The sequence below is a fragment of the Polypterus senegalus genome, chromosome 3, assembly GCF_016835505.1.
Source record: "Polypterus senegalus isolate Bchr_013 chromosome 3, ASM1683550v1, whole genome shotgun sequence".
NCBI classification, from domain to species: domain Eukaryota; kingdom Metazoa; phylum Chordata; class Cladistia; order Polypteriformes; family Polypteridae; genus Polypterus; species Polypterus senegalus.
Genome location: NC_053156.1, coordinates 233,903,475 through 233,927,794, shown reverse-complemented (window position 1 = coordinate 233,927,794; position 24,320 = coordinate 233,903,475). Strand labels below are relative to the sequence as shown.

At 34.7% G+C, this 24,320-nt stretch overlaps 1 protein-coding gene across 8 annotated transcripts in view; it reads left to right on the top strand.

Annotated features, from left to right (window-relative positions):
* The window catches only part of dnmt3ab (DNA (cytosine-5-)-methyltransferase 3 alpha b), a 592,789-nt gene that overhangs the window by 504,988 nt on the left and 63,481 nt on the right, over nucleotides 1-24,320 (top strand). For all 8 annotated transcript variants that reach the window (XM_039748778.1, XM_039748775.1, XM_039748773.1 and 5 more), the window contains 2 exons: nucleotides 17,379-17,597; nucleotides 23,640-23,798. In XM_039748778.1, coding sequence (XP_039604712.1) covers nucleotides 17,379-17,597; nucleotides 23,640-23,798 — 378 coding nt within the window. The remainder of the gene's footprint in view (nucleotides 1-17,378; nucleotides 17,598-23,639; nucleotides 23,799-24,320) is intronic.

The window sequence follows — 24,320 nt, the reverse complement described above, 5'->3', positions numbered from 1 at the left end:
TTTATTTGCAGGATTACATTTTTGTATGTTCTCATCCTTGTCAATTTTGCAAGAAGGAGGTAAGGATTATTGCCCTTTTCAATACTGTAAATGCTGTTCTAGAATATCTTGTCTTTTTCTAACATAATAAATTATCATACTCCTCATACTTCTCAAATGGGGAAAAACTGCAATGTGCAAAGCTGACAGAGAGAGACTTGTCCGCACAGACTCAAGGCTAGAATGCTGAAAATGCTAACTAAATACTGACTTGAAGAGGATGAATACCTAATAATAATAATAATAATAATTCACAGTATACAGAAACTTTCACATACTCAAAGCACTTATTTGTTGATTTTTTTTTATATTTGTATTTAATTTAGACCACTTTGCAGAGATCTGGTTTTACTTTAACGCTGAAGTGTCTTTTTCTGTTGATAATTGTTATAAACACCAAATAAAACCCACTATGATTCAATGATGTATAACAATAAAATGTGAAAAATTTTAAGAGGGTTTATAGGCACTATGAGCTTCATAAGCTTCCCATTTTACCCTAGGATCAGTTTCTTCACTGTCCTGTTTGATTATGAAGATATGTTCTGAATCTTTTATCAAGCATATTGAATAGATTTAGTTTCCAGACAGAAGAGTGCTTCACTAGTTGTGGAGGACACACTCATTGTCACAACAGCATGATCAGATATAGTAACATAGGCTGTCAGATCAAATATCACTATTTGAATATACTTCAAATGTATTTTAAAAAATGTCTTATTTGAAAGCAAAAGCTGACATTTGATTGTTAAAGAAAAGTTCTTTGATTTACCTGCATTAATCTAACATTGAGTTACTCCAGGCACACTATGCAAAGCTGCAGCCTTTTAATGATCTGTTTTTGCACTTCTCTTCTACAGTCAACCTTTTTGTAATTTTGATTGGTTAGTTTGTTATCTTCATTAGAAAATCTTAAAGACAGCCACTTTCACAGTGTAGTTTGGGGATGTTTTTTTCTCTATTCCACTGCTCTGCACTTTGATCTACAAGTATACGCAGAACAGTTTTTTCAAATGCTTCTCCAGTGCCCTAAAAGTCTATATCTGATCCTATATGGGTACACCCATAGACCTGAGATAACTAATTGTTGTTTAAAGCAAAAACCTTATCATTAAAACAAATGGAAGATAAGTTTCATAATTTTGATTTTCGTTTTTTAAATTACCACTTTAATCAGCCTTGTCTGTGTCAGCCAACATGCTGAGTCAACTTACATGGCTGCTGGTTTGATTTGCAATGCCCGAAACAATGAGGTATTGTTAGAAACATTCAGGTCATCTTTATTAAAATATTGCTGCATCTCTAAAGGAGAAAAAAAGTGCACAGATTGTGCGGACCCTGACTTTGACTGTGACAATCCCAGTTTTCTGGATGACTGCAAACTGGTTTTGTTAAATCAAATTATTTTGATTTATTGAATGCCACAGTATAAACATTACTGTGCCGCTTGTCTGCTGGAAACCACCAAAATAATAAAACAAGGTGGTCTTCAACCTGCCTGCCTCTTGCATGCTGTTACATGACTTTCGCTTTTCTCAACCTGTCAATGTCTTACTAAGCAATTCCTATTCCTCCTGATCTCAAAACCCCTCTGCTTGTTCAGCAAAAAAGCACTGCTACTTATCCTTTGTCCTTAATCACTCAACTCTCCCTAGGAAAGGTGCCCTGTACACTCACAAAAATTGCTTTCCCAGGCAACATCCCAGTTTTCCCACAGCTGTCCATTCAGCAGCAAGACACATCACAACACATGTGTAGGGAAGCAATTCATGCTTTACAGACACACTATGAGTGAAACAAGTAATAATATTAATAATAATGTAGTAGGCATAGTGCCTGCATGCAGGGTTCATAAGGATGTAAGTTCATGGCTGATTTTAAAGCTCACTATCCTGACAAGGACTTGAGCACGCAATCATCAGTATTAGATTGAGGACAAGAGGGCAGAGTTGATGCTTCCCCTTTATAGGACGCATCTGCTCAGGATTTTGATGGCTCGTATTTTTTTTTATACAGTTTGTGTTTGGTCTTGCTGTAGCCTCTGCTGCAGCTGTTACCATGATAATATAGTATAGATAAAACACATGCAGACTTACATTTAACAACCATAATTGTTAACCTGTTTAAATATACTCTAATATTTAACTTATTTTAATGAAATTCAAACCTTATTTTTTGGTTAATTTGACAGCCTTAGTTAGTACCATTATTTGTTACTAGATGAGTCATATGAATGATAGGCAGTAGTGTTCAATGTACAAGGGTGTTTGATGCCTTGAGGAATAAAATGTGAATCCCCTAGTGGTTGGATTTAAGAATCTGCATTTATCAATAAGATCAGTTTCAAAATATAAATTAATCACTTTTGGAAATTTTAGACAATTGTGTTTTCAGCATGTGCCATCTTAACCATCATAAGACAGAGAGTGAAACTTAAGTCTACTTCTAAGATAATATTATTTCAGAGCATTAGAGTCAGTTGTCCAAATACATCAATAAAGAACTGTCAATTTTGTTAATTAGGGCCATATACACATGCCATTACCATGTCTAACACATCCATCCATCCATTTTCTAACCCGCTGAATCCAAATACAGGGTCACGGGGGTCTGCTGGAGCCAATCCCAGCCAACACAGGGCACAAGGCAGGAACCAATCCTGGGCAGGGTGCCAACCCACCGCAGATGTCTAACACATGTACTCTGGTATTTCATTAAACATTTTCACTCTAACTTCTTTATCCATGTGAGTTAAGCTGATTGTAAATGGGATATTCTTTTAAATCAGGATAACTCTATGCCTTTCCCCTTAGTGGAAAATGATGAGTAAAAAAGCAATCTTTCCATTCCCTTTTAAATTTTTAAAAACGACTCCAAGTCATTCAAGTTTCTTCTTATACTTGAAAGTGATATTTGAGTCTTATCTCTTTTCAGACTATTCAGATTTCTTCTGCACCACCCACTCTCTTCACATTGCAAGTGATTATCTTAAGACTATTCATTCTGGTTTTGTATCACTACTATGGTGAGAGATTGCTTACAATGGAACAAACAGGAAGTACAATGCAGCCTCATACACATAATGTTGATGTCCAGTGAAAAGAGAAATAATAATAATAATAATTCTTTACATTTATATAGCGCTTTTCTCACTACTCAAAGTGCTCAGCAATTGCAGGTTAAGGACCTTGCTCAAATAACCAACAAACGAGTGTAATTTTCTGAACAACAGTTATCAGTAACAAAAAAGGAAATAAGTGCAATCTTAGAAATAGTTTGCAAAACTTTATGTGAAAACCAAACCAGGTATAGGTATTGCTAAGTTGTGTTGACTATCTGCATAACAAACAGAGAAGCAAAACTGAAAGTCATGCAGCTGCACCAATAAGTAATAAAATACTGTTTAATTATAGTTTAATAAGTATTACTTAAAAAACAAAAACTCTCTACTGCTCTCCATATTAATTTGTTACAGTCTTGATTTTTTATGCAAAACAACTATCACCTGTCTGCACATTTAACCTTATCATAGACTAAAGCATCTAAAAAAGGTAGAATTTTAAACACAAGCAAATGTAAGTCTGTCACCAAATTTACACAATAGATTGAAGGCCATTAAAATATAGACCGGCCTATTCAGACAATAATATTTGTTTTAGATGTTTTCAAGGAAGTTCTCTGCCTCTTTTAACCAGAAAACATTGTGGAAAGCATTAACGTTATTGGCTATGGGTGACAGGAATAATTACCCGACTCTAGCATCTCACAACTTTCTTCTCACTTCAGCAGTTTCTCCCCTCTTTCTGAACTTCTACTGAGATATCTTTTCAAGATGAAGACTTCTTTTCCCCTCACGATGGTTTCTTGGTCCTGGCTGCTTACTTTGCTTTCTACTTATTCTAGTACTATGTGACTGGGATGTTTCTTTCAATAGTTTCAGCTTGTCAGATTATTTTTTTTATCCAGTTTCTGTCTTCAAAATGATCTGACATTTTGTACAGGTATGTTTTCAAGTCAATACCTGTATCTTATTGCTCACAGATACACTACTGTCTTCAGAGTCCAAAACTTCACCTATTCTTTTAATTTCTACTGTATTTCCATCTGAAGACTGGCACATCACAGCCTGATGGAACTAAATATTTCAGCAGTGATTGCTATTACTTTTAAGCTCAGCTTCAATTACTATTTGTTCCTCAATGAATTTTCTATCTTGTGTGCCCCTTCTATCTTGTTATCAAATCTTTCATGATGATTTGGTTGGCTTTTGTCAAAAAGATTTACATTTAAAATATTCAATAAGCTTTATTATTGCACTGAAATAGTATAATGTTATCTTCTGTGTGAAAAGGCTGTGTTTATGCCTAGTTTGCTTGGTTTCACAAGGACTTCAACAGATGTACATTCTACTCCTCTTACTCCTTATTCACAACCCACAGAATCACTTAGCTCACTTAATTTAATAAAAGACAATAGTCCGAAGCTAGAAACACCTTAGAAAATGGAACCTCCTGGTTCCAAAATTAAAATGCCCACAGTTTTTTGAAAGTTTTTTTTTTCCAATATCTGAGTGAAAGAAGTGTTCTAAACTCATTTTCATTATGTAAGATGCTGATATTTCTTTTTTGTCTGAGTCCAGAGTCTTAAGAAGTCTTGGTAGATGATGCTGCTTGAGTGAGTGGATGTGGATGAAGGTTTAGTTGACCTAGGTGAAAACAGACATGGCCATGATGGCAGCAAGACAGGCACGACAGTCCTTTTGTAGGTTCAATAGGCATCAAGGTGCAAGGTGACACACTCTAGATTTGGCTGACAAGGAATGTATTTTACACAATTACCTTTAGTTTTCATAACACATTTAATTATTATCTTGAGTACGATGAATACCACGATTCAGCAATCATCAGAGTGTTCTACGTTAATATTTTGCAATCAAAATAAAACTATTGCTGTGGATTTCAATATTTGATGTGCCAGTTGAATAATTTATCAACATAGTCTGTTGGTACATTTTCAAATCCACATAAACCAGTTTATGGTTTTGGAAAGAGAATTTTGCTAATAAAAGTCAATTTAAGTTAAACTTAACTGTGTTTAGTTTTTCAGATCATAATGGTTCTACTGATTCCTAGAACATTATTAAGTCAATATTTTAATGTCCTTAACGTGCAAATTTTAAACACCTTGCTTCAATGTGCCATCTAATAGTGCCATCTTCCAACAGTGCCTCTGTGTTATCATTCATGGATTTATCTTAAAGTAAGTTATTCAAACCACAATTCTAAATACAGCATTCATATCTTGTCTTAGTTTCTGTTTGTCTATGCTGAAAAACTCAAAGCCTTCAATCTTTGTCTCACAACTTTCATTATCTCTCAAGTTTGGCAAATCTCCTCTGCCATATGGAGATCTAAACTATTCACTGTGTTTTCACATGTGTTGTGTCACATCTATTATAAGCATTGTTTTATGAATTCTGCCTTCAAATGATTCATCCTTCTTTCCATTATAGGTATCCGCTTTGACCAATTCAGGATAACTGGGTCAAGAATCTATCCTAGTAGCATAGGATGGTAATTCCTCAAACTGCAAAATCATGCACACACAGGACCAATATAGAGTTGCAAGTTAACTAAACACATGCATCTTATGAATTGGCAAGGAAAATTCACAAAGACACAGTAAAGTAATCCAGGCTGTGATTCAAACACCATTTTCTGGAGCTATGAGGCAACAGCTACTCTGCCACTGTACTGCCACAACATCATTGTTTTGTTATAGTATATTTCATACTTTGTCCCAATATGTTCAATTTTTTTACCTTAAAGTTGGCTTTCTCTGAAGTGGCTTATTATGATTAACTGAAAGAATTTTTTAAATGCTAGGAGTGACTGAATTAATTATTGGTTATTTGCATTGAGTGATTACGGTTAAGAATGTGGTTTTGGATATCCATAAATATCAAGAATCCCAGGTGTCAAACTAGGTCTTAAGGGTTGATAATTGCATGGATCACATCAGCATTATAAAGGGCATAATCCTGAAGCAAAGTTTAGCTGGAGATCCAGAGCAGACAGCTCACTTGTCACTTACACTACCATTACCTTTTTTCTTGGACTTGTACATAATATTAGTGTTGTTTTGCTGTGTGTATGGTTATTTGCAGCATGAAATTTAAATCGGAGTATAACACTAATTAAGTAAACCTATTTTTATAATTCCTGAAATATAGTATTACCTGAGAGTATCTATTACTTGTGTGGTTAAACATTTTTGATATTGTAATGCCTTCCAGGATATAAAATGAGTTTACCTAATGAGTAACCCAGTGGAAATGAAAACTAAAGCCTCCACACAAATGCAGTGCACCGTGGTACACAGGTGTCCTTATAATAAGGTCCCTGAAGCATAATGAGTATTAAAGTTAACAGTGTCCTCTGCTGGTAAGATGTGGGATAAAAGCATGACTGTCATAACAATAAAAGCTTAATTCTGAAACTTCTTCTGGCTTGCAGTTATTACTATACTATATGATATATGCAGCATAGACTGACTTTTGCGGGATGCATACTCATATCTGAATACTATTTTAATATGTTTTTTCTCATTTTCTAAAGCCCTGATTGTAAATATTGTAATATATTATTTACTATATTTGTCGATATTAGTTACTAAATTAAAAAACAACCACTGAAATGTTTGTTGTTTTATATTATTTATAGGCTCAACAAAAAAGAATAAAACCTCAAATGTGCCTTTTTATGAAATGTTGTTTTTTTTTCAATAAGGCTTTAACTAAATCTAACTTAATATTGTATACAGTCATATAAGATAATTATTTAAAATGTTATTCCACTAAGTGTTTTTATTGAAATTTTAGTCTAGTAGATTTTCTTTGATAGTAACAGTGCATTAGAAGATCCATGGTAATGACAACTGAAGATATACAATACAAATGGCGCTGTTCACCTCTCTATAACCGACTCACAGCAGTTGATTCTGGAAACATGATAAAGAAGCATTTCTTAAAATCTTGCTTTCAAGTTATGAAGAATACAGTTTTATTACGCTCTGTCTAAACCAGCTCTGAAAAGGACAGCTTTAATATGCATATGTTTTTAAGTATTGTTCATATTAATTTATTGATTGCTATAGAGAGAAAGAGAAGTATATATGGTTTGATCATTTACAAATACATATAACCCCAGTGTTATTATTTCTGCATATATAACAAGGCAGTGGTTGCCATGTTAATCAATGAAAAGACAATTACTGTGAGACTCTACACAACATAAAGATTAGAAAACTACTCAGTCTGGTCATATTAAAAACAGGTTACTACAACATGTCATATTATATTCTAAATGGAGGTTGTATTGTCTGTGTCGAGGTTGTATGATCTCCCAATATTCATGAGATTTTTCCTCAGAATACCACATTTGCTGGCCATGCAGTTTAAGTTTTTTTGGCCAGAGTTTTTCACTACTTTGAACCTGATGTTGACAGGATAAGTTAAAGACCCCATGGTCCTTTACCAAAATAGATGTCTTCAGAGAAATAATAATTGTGTTTGCAATGTAAAGATACTTCAGAAAGAGTGTTGTATGTATTTGTCTGCCTGGTCTATTGGTCTACCTTAATATAAATAATCTTCAAAAGCAACATATTTAAGACCGCATGTAACGTTGCTTGTCACCCATATAACATACTGGGAATGTCAAGGTTTGGCATTGATTTTGTGTTTCTGGACCTGAATGTCAAATGATCATTAAGTAAATTATAAATTAATTTATTCTAAAATATTCCTTAAGAGAATATTAGACCTTTGTTTTGAACTGGGATGGAGGTGAAGAATCAATCTTCATACAGGGTACATAGGAATGATGCTAAATTTTATGACACATGTACCAAAGAATAGGTTTGGAGGAAGAAATTTTCAGTAACTCTATAGAAATATAATAATTCTGTAAGTGAGCAGTTTGAAACTAATAAATTAGTAGCAATTTTTTAAGTAAAAATACAAAATAAATTCTCAAAGCAGATTTCAGACAGATTTCATTTTTTTTAAAATGGTGGAAATGTCATATGACATCTTATTGGCAGTGGAAATTCTGTGCTCTGATCACCACAAACTCTTTAATTCTATTCTATTCGATTCGATCTAGTATTACACCTTATTCATTAAACAATTCATTTAAAGGAGAAGAAATTTTCTTTTTTTGACCGGTGGCAAGATGTTTCACTCTGCTCGCAGAGCTCAGTCTGAATCATTCAGCTCGCCAAAGGAGTCCTCAAGACCAGTGGTGGACATTGGGAAATCTAAGGCTTTGTTACTGGGAAATCATGAGAAATTTCCTTATGTATAAAACAAAAACCTTGAGTGCTAATATGTAAGCTCACTTTATTGTGTTGTGGTCAGATTGCTACTATCAAGTTTGAGCAATGCCAGATTAAAAATGTATTGTAGACTCTAAATACCAGTGTCTCACAACACAGAGAAGAAATTGTGCCATTGCATAGAGCGACTGGTATTTGTAAATTGAAACTGGCAGAATAAGAGGAGCATGGAAAATACATATGAAGTGTAGGCCTTCCTGAAAATTTGGTGAAAAATGATACACTTACATTTCTCTCTAAAGCCTGATAGATAGGAAGAGTCAAACCCCTTCTCTTCAATTTATCCTAAGAGATTCTGGCCAAGGCCACTCATATGTATAAATTACATAGTCCAATTTCTCTTCATAAAACAAATCATAGGTTTTTCTTAATGCAGACAACATACTCCTATGTCTAGGTAACATCTCCTTAGGATGTTCAACATTCTTTAGACCTTTTCAAAGCCTTTAAATTTATGTCAGGGTGTAAAGTTAATTGACTGAAATCCTCCTTACTACCAATTAACACTTCTGCCTGTTATGCAGCTTTCCTTGCATCTGTCGTAGTTACTGACTTTGTTTAGGTATTTGTGCATTGACATAACCTTTTGTACACAAAATTTCTTGTCATATCTTTGTAGATATTGAATTGTCAATTCAGTCAATGTCAAATATGCTAATGTCTCTTCAGGCCCACCTTCCTGCTTTTGTGATGATGAATGTCATTCCCAGTCTTATCTTTATATGGTTCATGATTCTCCTACTCCCTTCCCGTCTTACTGGTCAGAGATTCCCTCTCTGCTCTACAGTTTTATTTAGAATGGCAGGAGATCCGGAATGTAACATACTGTCTTGATCTGGAATAATTGACTCAACTCTAAATTTTGAATTACCCGCTTGAGTGTGTGTATTCCAGTTTAGAACAAGTTAAGCTATTCATTCCTCCCAGTACCCGTCAGTCCTCCCAGCACAATTTCCCACTGAGTCTGCAATTGCACTTCCCTGTAAATTAAATGCTACAAGGAAGGTAGGCAGTGTATCCAAATAGCATATACTGTACACTTGTCCATCATTAATAACCATATGTTGCTATTATGTAATTGACCAAAGAGCAGTTCTGCAAAATATAAACTATTTTAAAGTTTTTACCCTTCAAAGACACTAGTGAGTGGTAGGAAAGGGATCTTTCAATTGACATTTCAGGTACGGACTGGTACTCTGCCATACATAGAATATACTGTAGTTATACATGTGCCAAATATTTCATAATTTAACTAAAGGTCTTCCGTTGATCACATTTATATTGTTTAAAGTTGTCCAAAATTTACTCAAGGCAAGACCTAAACTGCCAGAAATGCCATCTAGCTCCAGCTTCACAAGGCCATAAGTTCTGGGAATAAACTAAAGTAACATTGTTTTGGACACAAATACAGACAGGCTTGGTGTTACAATTACTCGTAATCCATTAATGGTTGTATTTGATGTCTCCTAGGTAGCGTTAAAGTGCATATAGATAAATCAATTATAATAGATTATACCGCACTACTAGAATTTAAACAAAACAAAACCATTTTACTGTGCACCCCTGACTTAATTTACGTTTTGAATTCTTACATCTAGTTGCCTTTATTCTGGGACCCACTTATTCCACATAAAGCTACAATACTTCTGTTGATGTAGGTATTACAAATACAATCAGTTATTTAAATTTCATACAATTTTTCTAAATGAATAATCAGTAAAAGATGTAAAATTTGCGTAGAGTAAAATTTAAAAGAGTTTAAAATGGAGTAATACAAAATAAAGTACCATACAGAGATTTTTGTAAATTCTGCATTTTCCTGCATACTGTAACAAATGAGAAAGTCAGGAGGATGCAAAGGTGAACTGCAGGGGATTTTTCTCCTCGTTGTTCAGAACCACTGCAGGGAAGTCACACAAAGGAGCCATCTAGGCATGCTGAATGAATCAGTAAAGGTGCCCACTCCCTAATTGTAGCCAAGTATAGGTGTCCGTGTTCCTTTAGGTATGTCTGTGTATGCCTCACAAAGGGTCAGGGATGATACAGGACTGTTGGTTGGCCAATTGGCCTTGACCTTGGAAGTAGTTAAGAGATACACTTAGAATCAAACCTCCTTCCCTCGGCCAGGGGAGCTTAGAGTTGAAGCAAAATGGAAACAAGGGCTCATCTGGCAAAGGGGTGAAGCAAGAAATGAACGAAATGCCATTACTATTGGTGAGACAAGAAAGAGAAGGGCAAAAATAGGCAGGAGATGAAGTATTGTGGAGCCAAGCTTTTTTTTATGAAAGCATGTGACCTTTACCTTTTGCAAAGTCTGTGCATCACTCTAAGTGTGAAGTCTGCTCAAGAGTGCCTCAACTGGTCACACTAACTACCTTTGATCACACTTCACAAATGTGTATTACTATTATGCAAAATGTACTAAATCTATGTTACTAATCCATCCATTTAATGAATTGAATTGAAATTAATATCTTCTCCATAATCCAGACTGTTATCCATTTAATGAGTTGAATTGAATTGAATTGAATCTCTTCTCCATGCTCCAGACTGTTATGATGTGGCCGTGAGTTAGTCATTGCCCTTAAAGAACCAAGTTTCCAAAGCAGATCTCCAGCTACCTGCCCCATTACAGGGCAAGCAAGATCCCATATGTTCCCTTGTTAGATTGTATACTTTGTAGCTGCTAGGTTGTTTTGCCACCTCTGGCATTCCCTTCCAACTTTTTCACTGTCTTTTTTTCTCTTATTCTCCCTCTGTTAAAAAAGGGACAGGCATCCTTGTCAGCATCTGAATAGTGCATCTCTTAGATTTCTGTGATGCAACCCTCTATATATTGTTGGCCCTGCCTCTTGGTTTTGCCAGGTGCTCAGTACTTATATAGAATGTAACACTGCCTAGAGTATCCTGTATTCTCGCACTGACATGTTGTGTGGGTGTCTTTTTTCTGGAGGCGTTTTGTGGGATTTTGTTTTGTCCCATGAAATTTTGGTAGTGTCATTGCCTCTGGCAATCTCTTGTCAACCAGGCACAAACATATTCTAGTGATAGTTGAAATATTAACTTGAATAAAGTAAATAAACAGATAAATAAACCATTGGTCTAAATGAATCAAAAGTTATAAAAGATCTTTCCTTAAAAATACCTATACAATTTTATGGAAAGTGAAGGGTTTGAACAAAGTGTACATTACTGTACAGCACACAAAGAACCATCCGGAAACCATTTATGAGCATTACTAACAGTGCCACAATATGTAATGCCCACATACTATAGTTAATACAATGCTATGCATATTGTAACACAATAACTGTCTGGCACATGGTTAACATGGTTTAAAAAGTCAAACAAGCAGCACAAAACAAGGACTGTGCTCAGCAGACTCTGGACTTGAAAAGAGGAAATGACAAAGGTGACTGAAGCACTCCTTCTAGTATCTGTGTTAGCAAAGCTTTCTGTGGAAGCTTTCTGTGTACTGTATGCTGTGCTTGTTTAAAAGTGCTGAACCTAGACAGTTAGTTATTCCTGAGACAACCATTCTGAAGATAGTTTTGCCACTTGGGTGGGGTTCAGGGGCAGGAAGACAAGAAGACAAGAAACCCATATTGCACAGGAGACACCAAAGGTGCCTGGTAGTTCATTTAGCAGAAATGAGTACTCAAGAAGACTGGAATATCAGAGACAACCAGATGGACATTTAGAGAGATAACTCCAGAGCTTACAGAAGGTGTATCTGACCTTAGATGGAAATCTGTAGATTACTTCAGAAACAAACCTAGGCTAGGGATTAAAGGCTTCTCTCTCCAAGCATCTCCAAGAGTCTTGAATTTGGAGAAGAGGTTGTTGCAAAGGCCCCATTTGCATTGTAGTGGAGCCAGAATCTGGGAAGAGGAAGAAAGAGAGAAAGCAAAAGGTAAGAGGTTGGAGTGAGTAGTACTTGAGAAGCTGTGTTTGTTGATGGTGGGCTGGAACTGAAACCCAACTAGTCATTCCTACCTATATGACCTTGCCAAATGCAGAAACTAGACAATGGTTTCTGTGCTAAATTACTCTTACTTTTGCTTCTCGTTCCACTAATCGTTTCTTCATGTGTTTTGGTTAAATAAACTTATCTTTTACTTTTTCAGCCTTAGCTGTCTCATTATAGTATATGCCATAAATAAATAATAACTGAACACAGTATTCATAAAATGCAAAGAAGGTGCATATGCATCTAATAAAACAATCATTTAATAATATTTTAAAGTATTATTTTAGTATGGAGAGTGAGTTATTCTGAGAATGAAAAAACAAATAGAACTATAATGAATTTATAATAGCCAACTCAAAAGGAGTGTCAGTGTTATAAGGAAGAAAAAAAAAATACATGTTTTCTGACAAGGATTAAATTGTTCCATTTCGTTTCCAAAAATATATTTATGTGGAGTAGAGTGCTATACCATTACATCAATCAAAAGCCAGTGCACATTTAGAGGTATTGGAGCAAGACTGATTCCTGAGAAGGAAAACCATCCTTTTATTTTCCTCAGCTCAGGAAATTAGTGTAACTAAAATGTTTTATTTTGACAGCCTGACAATAAGATTCAAGGCCAGATCCAGTAATCCAAGTAAACATGAAAGGGAATCAATATTATTTAAACATATATACTATAAATAAATATTTCCCAGAACTGTGTGATATATAATCTAGGTGGGATTATTCTGTAAAAAATAAACTTAGTTCACAATATTATTAAATTTACCACTCTTTTTCAGGCAAATTAAAGTAAAGGCATTGATCAATATTAATTATTTTGTCAACTTTGTAGCTGCATATTAAGAAAATACATTTTTGTTTTAATTTCTATATTATTAACTATTTTAATGAAGGGAGTAATATTTCTGTTGTGTAGTTATTTCTTTTTAAATCGATGACTAGTATTTGGCTTCTGGTCTTCAATAGGGTAAACTTCATGAATGTTTGTGTTTTGATTATTATATCTTTTTTTGTCTGAAATAATCAAAATGCATGTCTGTTTTTGAGTGATAATGATTAAATGCATCACTATAAAATTATTTTGAGAACTGACCTCACCTCAATTGAGAGAACCTGCTAAACAGCTAATCAGTTTTCAAGCATTTTTTTCACTGAATGAAAACACATTACCTAAAATAACAACATAATTAAGGTTTTTTACTCCAAATACCTCCATCATGCTAAACAAGCAGTTTCTATTTTCCATTTTAATAGTAAATGTGCCAGCAACAAATTCTAAGTAAAAATTTTGGACAAAATAAAAACCAGTAAATGCCCTAACAAAAGAGGGATAATCAGGTAAATGTAACAGCTGACATAAATTTTCCAAATGTAAAAAAAATACGAATATACCAGGCACAAGACTGTATCTTGTCATTGAGTTCATTTGCTATAGACAAGAGTGAATCTGATGGCACTGTAGATGGATGTTGTCTGGCAATGCAATCCATTTTTGTTTGTTTTTTGTGTCTTGTCTTGTATTATGTTTCAAAAGCCTGGTACAGTTTGGTGCATCTGAATGTAACCTTGGATTTGCTTGCAATGGAAGCATATTTGTATAATATGCTTTCTTAGAGAAGTCACTTATTATATACACTGTATATATATTGATTTTTAAAAAATTATCACACAATTACAATTTTTTATTGAAATTAACTATATATTAATCAAAATTGTATGTAGTTTCTTCAAGCATATTAATATTTTTCTATAAAGCAGAAATACAGTAACTCATTGATTAATTCCTTGTAAAAAAATGACTTAATATTACTTGCCTATTCATATTAATTTAGTCCAGTCAGTTTATTGAGTAGTTTTGTGTAATAGAAACAATTAAATAAACAGTGAAACACTAATCACTAAACAGCTCAATGTAAATTATATTTTTTATTTTGAGTCGCATCACAATGCAAATTAGTCTAGCACTTTGACTGGCTCTGTTAATAATTCTGTATATTAATGGAATACTAACAATCCAGGAACTTCAGTATACATCACATAATGACCTACATTTATCATATTCTGTGGCAATGTAAAATAAATGTCAGTTTTTTCTGACTATTGACATACGTACCTAATGTCATCTGTTAACACATGGTGTTTCATTTGTTTGTATCATTCATTCTGACTTGACATTTCCAGCTTGAGTTAATTTTCATTTGAAGATGATTCCGTTACATTGTTAACCTGTATGTTTCTTTCTGAACTATTCTGAATGTCTTTAAACAAACAGAAATGTTCTGCCTGGAACATCCAGAGATTTTCTGCATTGACCTAATGCATTTTAATGATTTTAAGCTGTTGTTTTATTTTATTATTGATATAATGGAAGTGCCTACAATGTTTCTAAGTGTTCCTGAATATCATATAACTTATTATACACAACATTTTTTTTAATGATTTCCCCTTAATGTTATTAAGTTGATATTTTTAATGCTAAGATATATTGTCTAAAGATATTCTGTTTTTTGCCTGTAGATGAAATGTTTCAAATTTTAATACACTATATTCTCAGTCTTTCCATCTCTTCAAGTTTAAGGAAATCATAATGATTCATTTAGTGTAAAACCTTTGCCCATTAGACAAGTAGCAGCAAAAATAAAGTAATATACAGGATATAAAATGTCTAATGCAATGCAAACTAGATTTTCTAATTAATACATTTTCTCCAATTATGACAGAAAAATAAATTTGAAGAGCAGTGAGGCAATGGAGCAATGTAAGCACACAATTTGGTTTAATGTAGATTATTTAGAACAATTATGTTCACATGTGTGGTCATCATCTCTATTATCACTCATGTTTGTTTTTTTTTAATATTCCCTAACTGTATGGTTACAGCATTCCAGATAAATATAAAGAGGTTTTAAGTGAATACAGATGTCAAATACTTTAAATATCATTGTGTATTTTAATTGTCTGGAGAGAGCAATGTGTCAATATTGAAAAGATAAGTCTCCTTTTCCCTCCAATTCATTTAGCTAAAATTGCAATGATACTGTAATAAAATGACATTTTCTGGCACATATTTGTCCTGGAATAATAATTGTGTGAGCAGATATTTGTTTCACTCAAACATATCATTTATTTTGTGTTTCAACCAAAATATCCAGAATATATTTGATGTTGAAGTTAATAAATACAGTACTTAGTCAGTGTACCACCAAATTTTATGATTTACCAACAATGTAAGCTTAGTGTGCTCATTCTGCTCCTGTGTCAGTTTTACAGCAACTACCTTACAATTTTCATTTCATTTGTCACAGTTAATTCTTTAACAGTCATCTGGCTACTGTTCTGAGGGTGTGGTGTCATGTGACATAAGCATGTACTCATTACAGGAAGTGTGATCAAGACATCTGGAAACATGCAGCATATTGTAGAGTTTTACATTAATTAAAGAAATCACAGTTTTCTCTAGGGACCTTAGTTTTTTCTCAGGGTCTAAATGCATGAATTCAGGTTGACCAGTTATGGCTCTTTTTGACCCTGCACTGAATAAAATAGGTTTAAAAACTGAATGATTGATGGTGGATCCTAATAATGAATATCAGAGTCATTTGCAGATACTGTAATTCTAGATCTAAAAGCATCAAGTGTGTGTAGTAGAAATATGCCTACATTATATTGTATTGTACCTGCCCTTTGTAGCACTTCTCATGTTTGCCAACTCCTGTAACAACACTGTAAAGTGAATAGTTGCTCAAATGGATGAAGCAATTTTTCAGAAATGCTTACTTTTTTAAAATGACTCTAGCTGTCAGTTGAATTTTGTGGTGATCAAGCAAATATAATTTTATGTTGCAGTATCTGTACAAAATGACATAAATTAGTTTTTGCACTAGCACTGATCAAATAATGTTACACCACTAGCCCTAACCAATTTGACAACCTGTAGTTTTAATTTCTTTTCCATTGCAGCTATATAAAAGCCCAGAAGAGATAGGAAATTGTGTGAATTTGGTAGCAGGTGGAATTAATAGGCTTGTAGTAGCAAAAAGCAAAATTCTTTGTGATAAGGCAACTACCTAGAGTCTGGAGGCTTATTTTACATAAAGAGCTTTATAAGTAGTAGCATTTAATAAATTATACCAGAGATCACAGACAAATGTGTCACAGATTTGGGAATAGGGTATGAAGTATGCCCTATTTATGCCATGTGGAACATTAGGGAAGCAGACCCTAGTTCAGTAATTTTTTGTGGTTGTATATTTTTGAGTGCATCCAAAGCCATTTTGTTATGTGAGCTAGAACTGCTGTGGGTCAAATTGCAATATGGAGCCTTGTTCATAGTTAAGTTAAGCTTCGAGAAAGACCTATCCACACTAGTTGCAAATTGTAAGGTTAAATCTTCCTGTGACCTTTGATGTATCTGCAATCTGTGATTACAAAGATTATTCTTCTCTTCATATGCATGCCCCGTACTTTCTCCAATTGCTGGTTGCAAACTGTAAGATATGAAATTGGCCTCTCTGTAAACAAGAAAAACATTAGCTTCTGTCCTCTGGTAATTTTTTTGGTAAATCTAAATTTATACCTTTTCATATCCACTATAAAGCAAGTTCTGAATGTTTACATGTTTAAAAATTGGATTTTGCTTGGGAATATGTCTATTTCTGTCTAACTTGATATTAGTAGGTTTGTTTTTTTTTCAATACAAATAGCAAAAAACATGCATTGTATCTTGGTCTCAGCTGTGGTCTCCAAGTGAATAAACATTACAAAGCAAACCAATTCTGGACTCAGTGTTGAAGAAACTAACCATTTGTTGCAGGAACCAGACAGATTTAATAAATAGAATGCGCTATGTTGTACATGCTCTTTCTTTTAAGCTTAACTAAAGTTAATATTTTTTTTTTATTTTCTCCTATAGCATTTAAAGGTAATCACTAAACTAATCTCTCATCTTCTTGGTTTGTTTCTTTAGGCAGAGAAAAAGGCCAAACTTGCTGTAATGAATGTACGGGAGGAATCCACTGGGAATGAAGCACAGAAGGAGGAAGATGAGGTTCTTACAAATCAGCTTGCCCCTCAGCAACCCACGGACCCAGCCTCACCCACAGTGGCCACCACCCCTGAACCAACTGTAGCTGAAACTGTGGAGAAGACTACTTCAAAGTCCACCGATGATGAAGCTGAATATGAGGTGAGGTGCATGTGCACGGAATCACAAAAGATGAGGGCAACATTAAAAATACATCTCTTACTGAGCCCACCCTGTATCAGAGGCTTTGTAAACGAGTCTAGGAAAGTGGCAAGCAGTTGATAAGATATTTACTATTTACGGGTGATTGAAATTTATACAGCTTTGCAATGCAATATCTGAATCTTCTGAACAGTATATTGTAAAGCTATAGTAAAAATGTGAGATTTCTATTTTTGTTAAATATTGATCCTACAGGCCTGGTATTTGGCCATAATATTGGTTAACCGTTGACAGATTATCAAGAAGATTTATGTTAAAATTATTGTTAATAACCTTACCCAGCTGTTTCTTTTTACTGTTTGATAGGTTTAATTAGAAGTGTCTATAGATACCCTTAAAGACTGATCAGAACCACCCTGTTTTACATAATTTGAAAATCCATCCATCCATTTTCCAACCCGCTGAATCCGAACACAGGGTCACAGGAGTCTGCTTGAACCAATCCCAGCCAACACAGGGCACAAGGCAGGAACCAATCCTGGGCAGGGTGCCAACCCACCACAGGACACACACAAACACACCAAGCACACACTAGGGCCAATTTTAGAATCGCCAGTCCACCTAACCGGCATGTCTTTGGACTGTGGGAGGAAACCGGAGTACCCGGAGGAAACCCACGCAGACACGGGGAGAACATGCAAACTCCATGCAGGGAGGACCCGGGAGGCGAACCCGGGTCTCCTAACTGCGAGGCAGCAGCGCTACCACTGCTTTTTTTTGAAAATATAAATAATATTTATAAAGTTAATGAAAAAATGCTTATGGTACAGTTACTGATTATTTGTTATGATATCCATTTTTTGTATCTTCAATTTCTTTAATCTTTTTAGGAGAAATAATGTTTTTTTCATGGAAGTTTTCTTTTCCTACTTATTTATAGACACACATAGGTATATATTTTGAGCAGTTTACTTGCCTTGGCAGTGACATTCATGTCTCTAGTGACTCATCCTATGAAGTCAGACGATAGATTGGGAGAGCATGCGGGGTCACGAGGTCGCTGGAAAGGAGTGTGTGGCACTCCCGATATCTATGCAAAAGGACGAAGGTCCAAGTCTTTAGAGTCCTGGTGCTTCCTGTCTTGCTGTATGGTTGTGAGACATGGACGCTATCCAGCGACCTGAGACAAAGACTGGACTCCTTTGGTAATGTGTCTGTTCGTAAAATCCTTGGGTACCATTGGTTTGACTTTGTGTCGAATGAGCAGTTGCTCATGGAGTCCTGAATGAGGCACATTACCTGCATTGTGAGGTAGCATAAGTTACGGCACTACGGCCATTGCCGTGTTTTCCCCGAGGGTGAACCGGCTCATAAGATCCTCATTGTTGGGGACCCGAGTGGCTGGACCAGGCCAATGGGTCGCCCACGTAACACCTGGCTGCGGCAGATAGATGGTCATTTCCAGAGGGTGGGACTGGATCGCGTGTCTGCCTGGGGGGTTGCAAACCGGGATCCTGAGTTGTTTCATTGTGTAGTTGGTGCGGCAACGCACTGTACCAGTGCATGCTCCCCAACTTGACTTGACTTGATAGGTATATAATACCATTGCAATTATAATCCACAAAAGCCAATAAAAGCTATTGTATTTTAATAGGTATTTTTAGAGTTCCAAATCCAACGTAAAAAATGTCTTATATGATTCTACAGCTGGAGCACCTGCTGTGGAAATCTGGCTGGCTACACAGTGATCAGTGCTGAGGACTAAACTTGCACCCCTTTTAGTTCGCTGTTGAGCACCTTGCCTACTACTGTATGTCATGTAGGAACACATGTACATAGAAATAATAAAATGCAGTGAGATATAGTCATGTTATTTACCTTCTCTGTGTATGCTCAAAGTATATATACAAGAAAAGTTGTTGCATTAACATACAGCAGATAGACAAACAGCTAGGTGTAAAACAATTGTATATACATAAACAACTATAATATTTTTGTGTTCAATAAAATCTTGCTTATTGCTCTGTAATACAACATGTATAGAGCATATACACTGATTTAAAAAAAATGAATAGAACATTACACAGTAGTGCAATATTTTAATATATAAGAACGTTTTTATATAAAATATTTAACAGATTTATAAACCTAGTCCATAATTATGTAATATAAATCAATAAAAGGAGATCCAGCTGTTACAAGCTGTAATAAAGCTGAGTAAAGGAAATTCAAAGCTCCAACTTATAATGTTACTGGTAAAAATCAAGGCAGGTCCACAGTTTTTCTTTAGAATAAGCAAAGGCAATGCCTAGCTGACCTGCACAAAATATTCACACTCCTTCTCTCATGTCCTCTCTTCTCCTTTCCTCTAAAGCATCCAGGAGTATTCCTGGAGATCATTGATACACTCAAGTATGACAAATGGTGAACAGTGTCACTGTTGATGATAATGACACTCGGCCAGTCTTAACATCTGATTCCATGGCCAGTCTGGCCAACATAGCAGTAGCATAAAATTCAGAGAAAAAAGAATTCTAAGTACATGTTGTAAATGTCACAGTCGGAGGAGGGAAATGGTGACGATAGTTTTAGGTAGAAATTTGGTGCTGCAAATATGGTAATTCAGTTTTTAGACTAATTTTGTTGAAATTGATTTTAAGGGTCAAATTTATGGAGGAATATTTCGGACAAAATTAATTAAATAAATAAATGTGTAAATAAATAAAGGTACTGTGAAATGTGACAACAACTTTGCCACTGATCAGAGCTGTAGAGTTGTTTGAGAAAGTAGCTGCGAATATGCACCTGACTTTATACTTGTAAAACAAGGGTCAAATACTCAGTTCAAAATATTAGTTGGAGCTGCTTTGGGCATTCCATGTCAATGTATCTAAAGTAATACAGCCGTTGCAGCTTACCGTATATCAAACTGGCTCATTCGCCTTGTGATCGTCTTCTCCGATACACCATATAGATCTGCAATCTGTCGTGCTTTTAAACCACATAACAGAAGGTGTTCTATTGACTCAGCTGGAATGTCAAAGGATGGACGTCCAGAGCAGGGAACTGTGTCACCTGAACTGGAGTGTAGTAGAGTCCGTTCCACCTGTTCTTCGATAGTTTCAAAAATAGTTTCATCTACATCGGAGTCTAATGGGGCCGCCAACATTGTAATTTCTTCCGATAAATCAATTCTCTCTGAAATACGTAATATCTTAGACAGAATCCATTTCATAGGCAGTAGTAAGCATTTTTCTAATTAATTCTTGTGCTATTGATTCACCAATCAGTAACTAGAGGGCGTGTTAGAGCCCACCCTCTCAACTTTGACGAGTGAAAGTGACAGTTTTATTTCAAGTCGTATTTCATGACGGTTTGCAGGAATGTTATGGACAAAATGAAATAAATAAATAAGCAACAAAAAACATATTTCATGACACATTTATTTATTTGTACTCTCATTTCATGGCATATTTATTTATTTTGGCTCTCATTTCATGACACATTTATTTATTTATGCTCACATTTCACAGTACTTTTATTTATTTATGCATTTATTTATTTAATTTTGTCCGAAATATTCCTCCATACAAATTATGCAAAATGATAATTTTGTGAATAAAATCATAACCAGGAGAAGTAAAAAAAACAAAAACACATGTTTTAGATAGTTTTGTACTTTGTGTTTTAAATGATATGCTAGTCTACTATATATATATATATATATATATATATATATATATATATATATATATATATATATATATAAAATCCATGTGTAAAAGTGCAACGATTTTGTGCAATGATTTTATGTGATGTTTTTATATCACTTTTTTGTCACGCTTTAAATTGGCCTTATTTTAAAACCTACATATATATGTTTGGTTTCATTCTTTTCAGAATTTAATGTGATGTTTTTAGATTTGCAGATTCTTATTCCACTTTATATTTAATTTAATTATAATTAATTTAATTATAAACTAAAAAATATCAAGAACTCGTGCCCCACGAGAGAGATTTAACCACACCTGGGGTCAGAAATAAAAGACAAAGAGAAGATGACAAATACAGCTGCTGTACAGGCTTTTAAATGTTTGAAGCGCCGCACAAGATGCAGATCATGTGGCACGGCAGCAGCGGCAAGCCAACAGCTGATAGAGCAAAGAGGAAGTAAAAAAAATGTATTTGTTTCCCATTGTGTCACCGTTTAAAAGGGGGTTTCCTTGTCCGCGTCTCCTTGGGGTGTGTTCAGCCCCCCTCTTCACAACATGAGCGGCAGAGACGCGAAGTGGCTGGCGAGCGAAGCAAATAGGGGGTAACCCCCTAGTTTCAAATATAAAACTTAAATTGTATGCTGATTCACTAAAATTATTTCAACTGAGTTAAAGAGTGACAGACTGCTGTAGTGTCAGCATCATTCCCTTCAATAACTAATCTTTCTTTATTTTTGTAATCGGAGACAAATAGGCACATTTTTGTAGCAACAAACCCTCTTTGTTTATACATGTGATCAACCGCATTCTGCTGTAGATAATGTATACCATTACCTCTTGTGTCACAAAATCACATTGAACAATTACATAAAATTGAAAGAGAAAGTAGGAGTATTTTGTTATATTTTATTATATTTGCTTATACAGTATATTTGTTATATATATAGCCCAATTTTATGGACAATGTGATCTGATTCTGCTTAACCAAACTAAAAATTTGTTGATTATTCTCTCCATAGTTATTCTCATGGAAGGAAAACAGCCATAACATTTTCATTTTGGTCAACTATTTCATTAACATTTTCTTATAATTAATTTTAATGAAAATAACTAAAAAAATATTATTGTAATCATCGTCAGGCTGTATTGTCTCTCAATGAGGTGGTCAGCCTCCCTTGTCAATTGTTGCTACTTTTTGTCAGTCCTTCAATCCTTTCTGTAACAAGTCATTCTTGATGTTATATGACCATTTCAATTTCTGCCTTTCTATCTCCCTTTGCGTGGCTCGCATTTTTAAAACTGCATTTATATGGTCTTTACTTTAACCATATGAATAGTTATTAATGATGTTGATTTTTCCAAGGCTTGCTTTCATGTCTTTACTCCTTTTCCTCTCTCACCCTTAGTAACCCAGAATAATAATTTCAGTCCTCTCCAAGACATGTCTTTCCTGCTTTCTCATTCCCAATTTTTCTAAGCCTCATAGCAGTACTGGTCTTATTATACACTTGTATAGCTCAGTTTTTAGGTACTATGGTATCTTTTAGACCTAACACAGGGTCTATCTATCTATCTATCTATCTATCTATCTATCTATCTATCTATCTATCTATCTATCTATCTATCTATCTATCTATCTATAGCAAGATGCAGCTTTATAGAAGAAAGGTTTGCAGTCCAGTAGTTGGTGCCAGCCAGTGTGTAGAGCAATACTAGGCCTAGAGGTTGCCACAGGACATTGTAGCCTGGAGCCAACTGGCCTTATAGGGGAGCTTCTGACCCAAGAAGTGACTCTGGGGAATACCTTACAACTGAATGTCAGGAATGACTCTAAACAGCTTCTTCCTAATAGTATTTAAAAATTTAGACTAGTTTCAGAAATAGCATGAAAGTAGCTGGAAAGAAGTATGGCAAGAGAACAGAAGAGAGAATGTATGTTTAGAATGATTATTGATAAGTGTTTTGTGTAGGCAAATGAATAAGCCATCATGTTTGACTAGATTTGCACTTTTCCAGCCTGGCAATCACTAATTTATCAAATCATCCATCACAGTATCTAAAAAGCTTGAAATATAGTGTGTATACTCAATGGATTTCAGTTGTCTTTAATCCTGAAAGATTATAATACCCATAATATATATATATTTTGCCAATGTTATTATAATATCAAGTTGATCATAAAAAATATTTATCATTTTTAAAATATGTACTTTTTTATATTTTTAAAATATTGATAGATGTTTTGGTGGGAACAAGATAAAGCAGAAGGTGAAAATACCTAAGGAACTATTAATCGTAAATAAGCCTCCCTACTGTCTGTTTCTTTTAGGATGGACGTGGTTTTGGAATCGGTGAACTGGTTTGGGGAAAGCTACGGGGATTCTCCTGGTGGCCAGGACGCATTGTTTCCTGGGGGATGACCGGAAGAAGCCGGGCTGCTGAGGGAACCAGATGGGTCATGTGGTTTGGCGATGGCAAATTTTCTGTGGTTGGTATTTATACCTTATTACAAATTAAATATTTTGTTTAATTAAGTAAATGTTCTTTAAAAAGGGCATCAAACCAACAATGAGTATATCCAGGTTTCACCACTGCAAAATACATATCCAACAGTTTATCTAAATTCTTCTGAGTAACATGATTTGCTTAACATTTTTCTAATTATTATTGTATCTGAAGACATAGTTTAACATAAAAATGACTGAAGTCACTAAACATGCTTTTCAAATATTAATTATAGAATTATGTAATGACTATAAAAGCATTTACAAAGTAAGCTGGACAGAAATAAGAAAAATTTAAATGACAATCTTGAGTTATCTACACCTCTTCAGAAGAACTAAAACATACTACATTATCAATGCATTACTGACATCAGTGAGACACAGATTATTTCTTAACAAAAAGGGGAATCATGTTTTACAGTAAATCACTTATAATATTTGTGAAAGGGGGCTTAATGTTTCACTTATTGATAGCGGGGACCAATACAGTTCTATCTATCTATCTA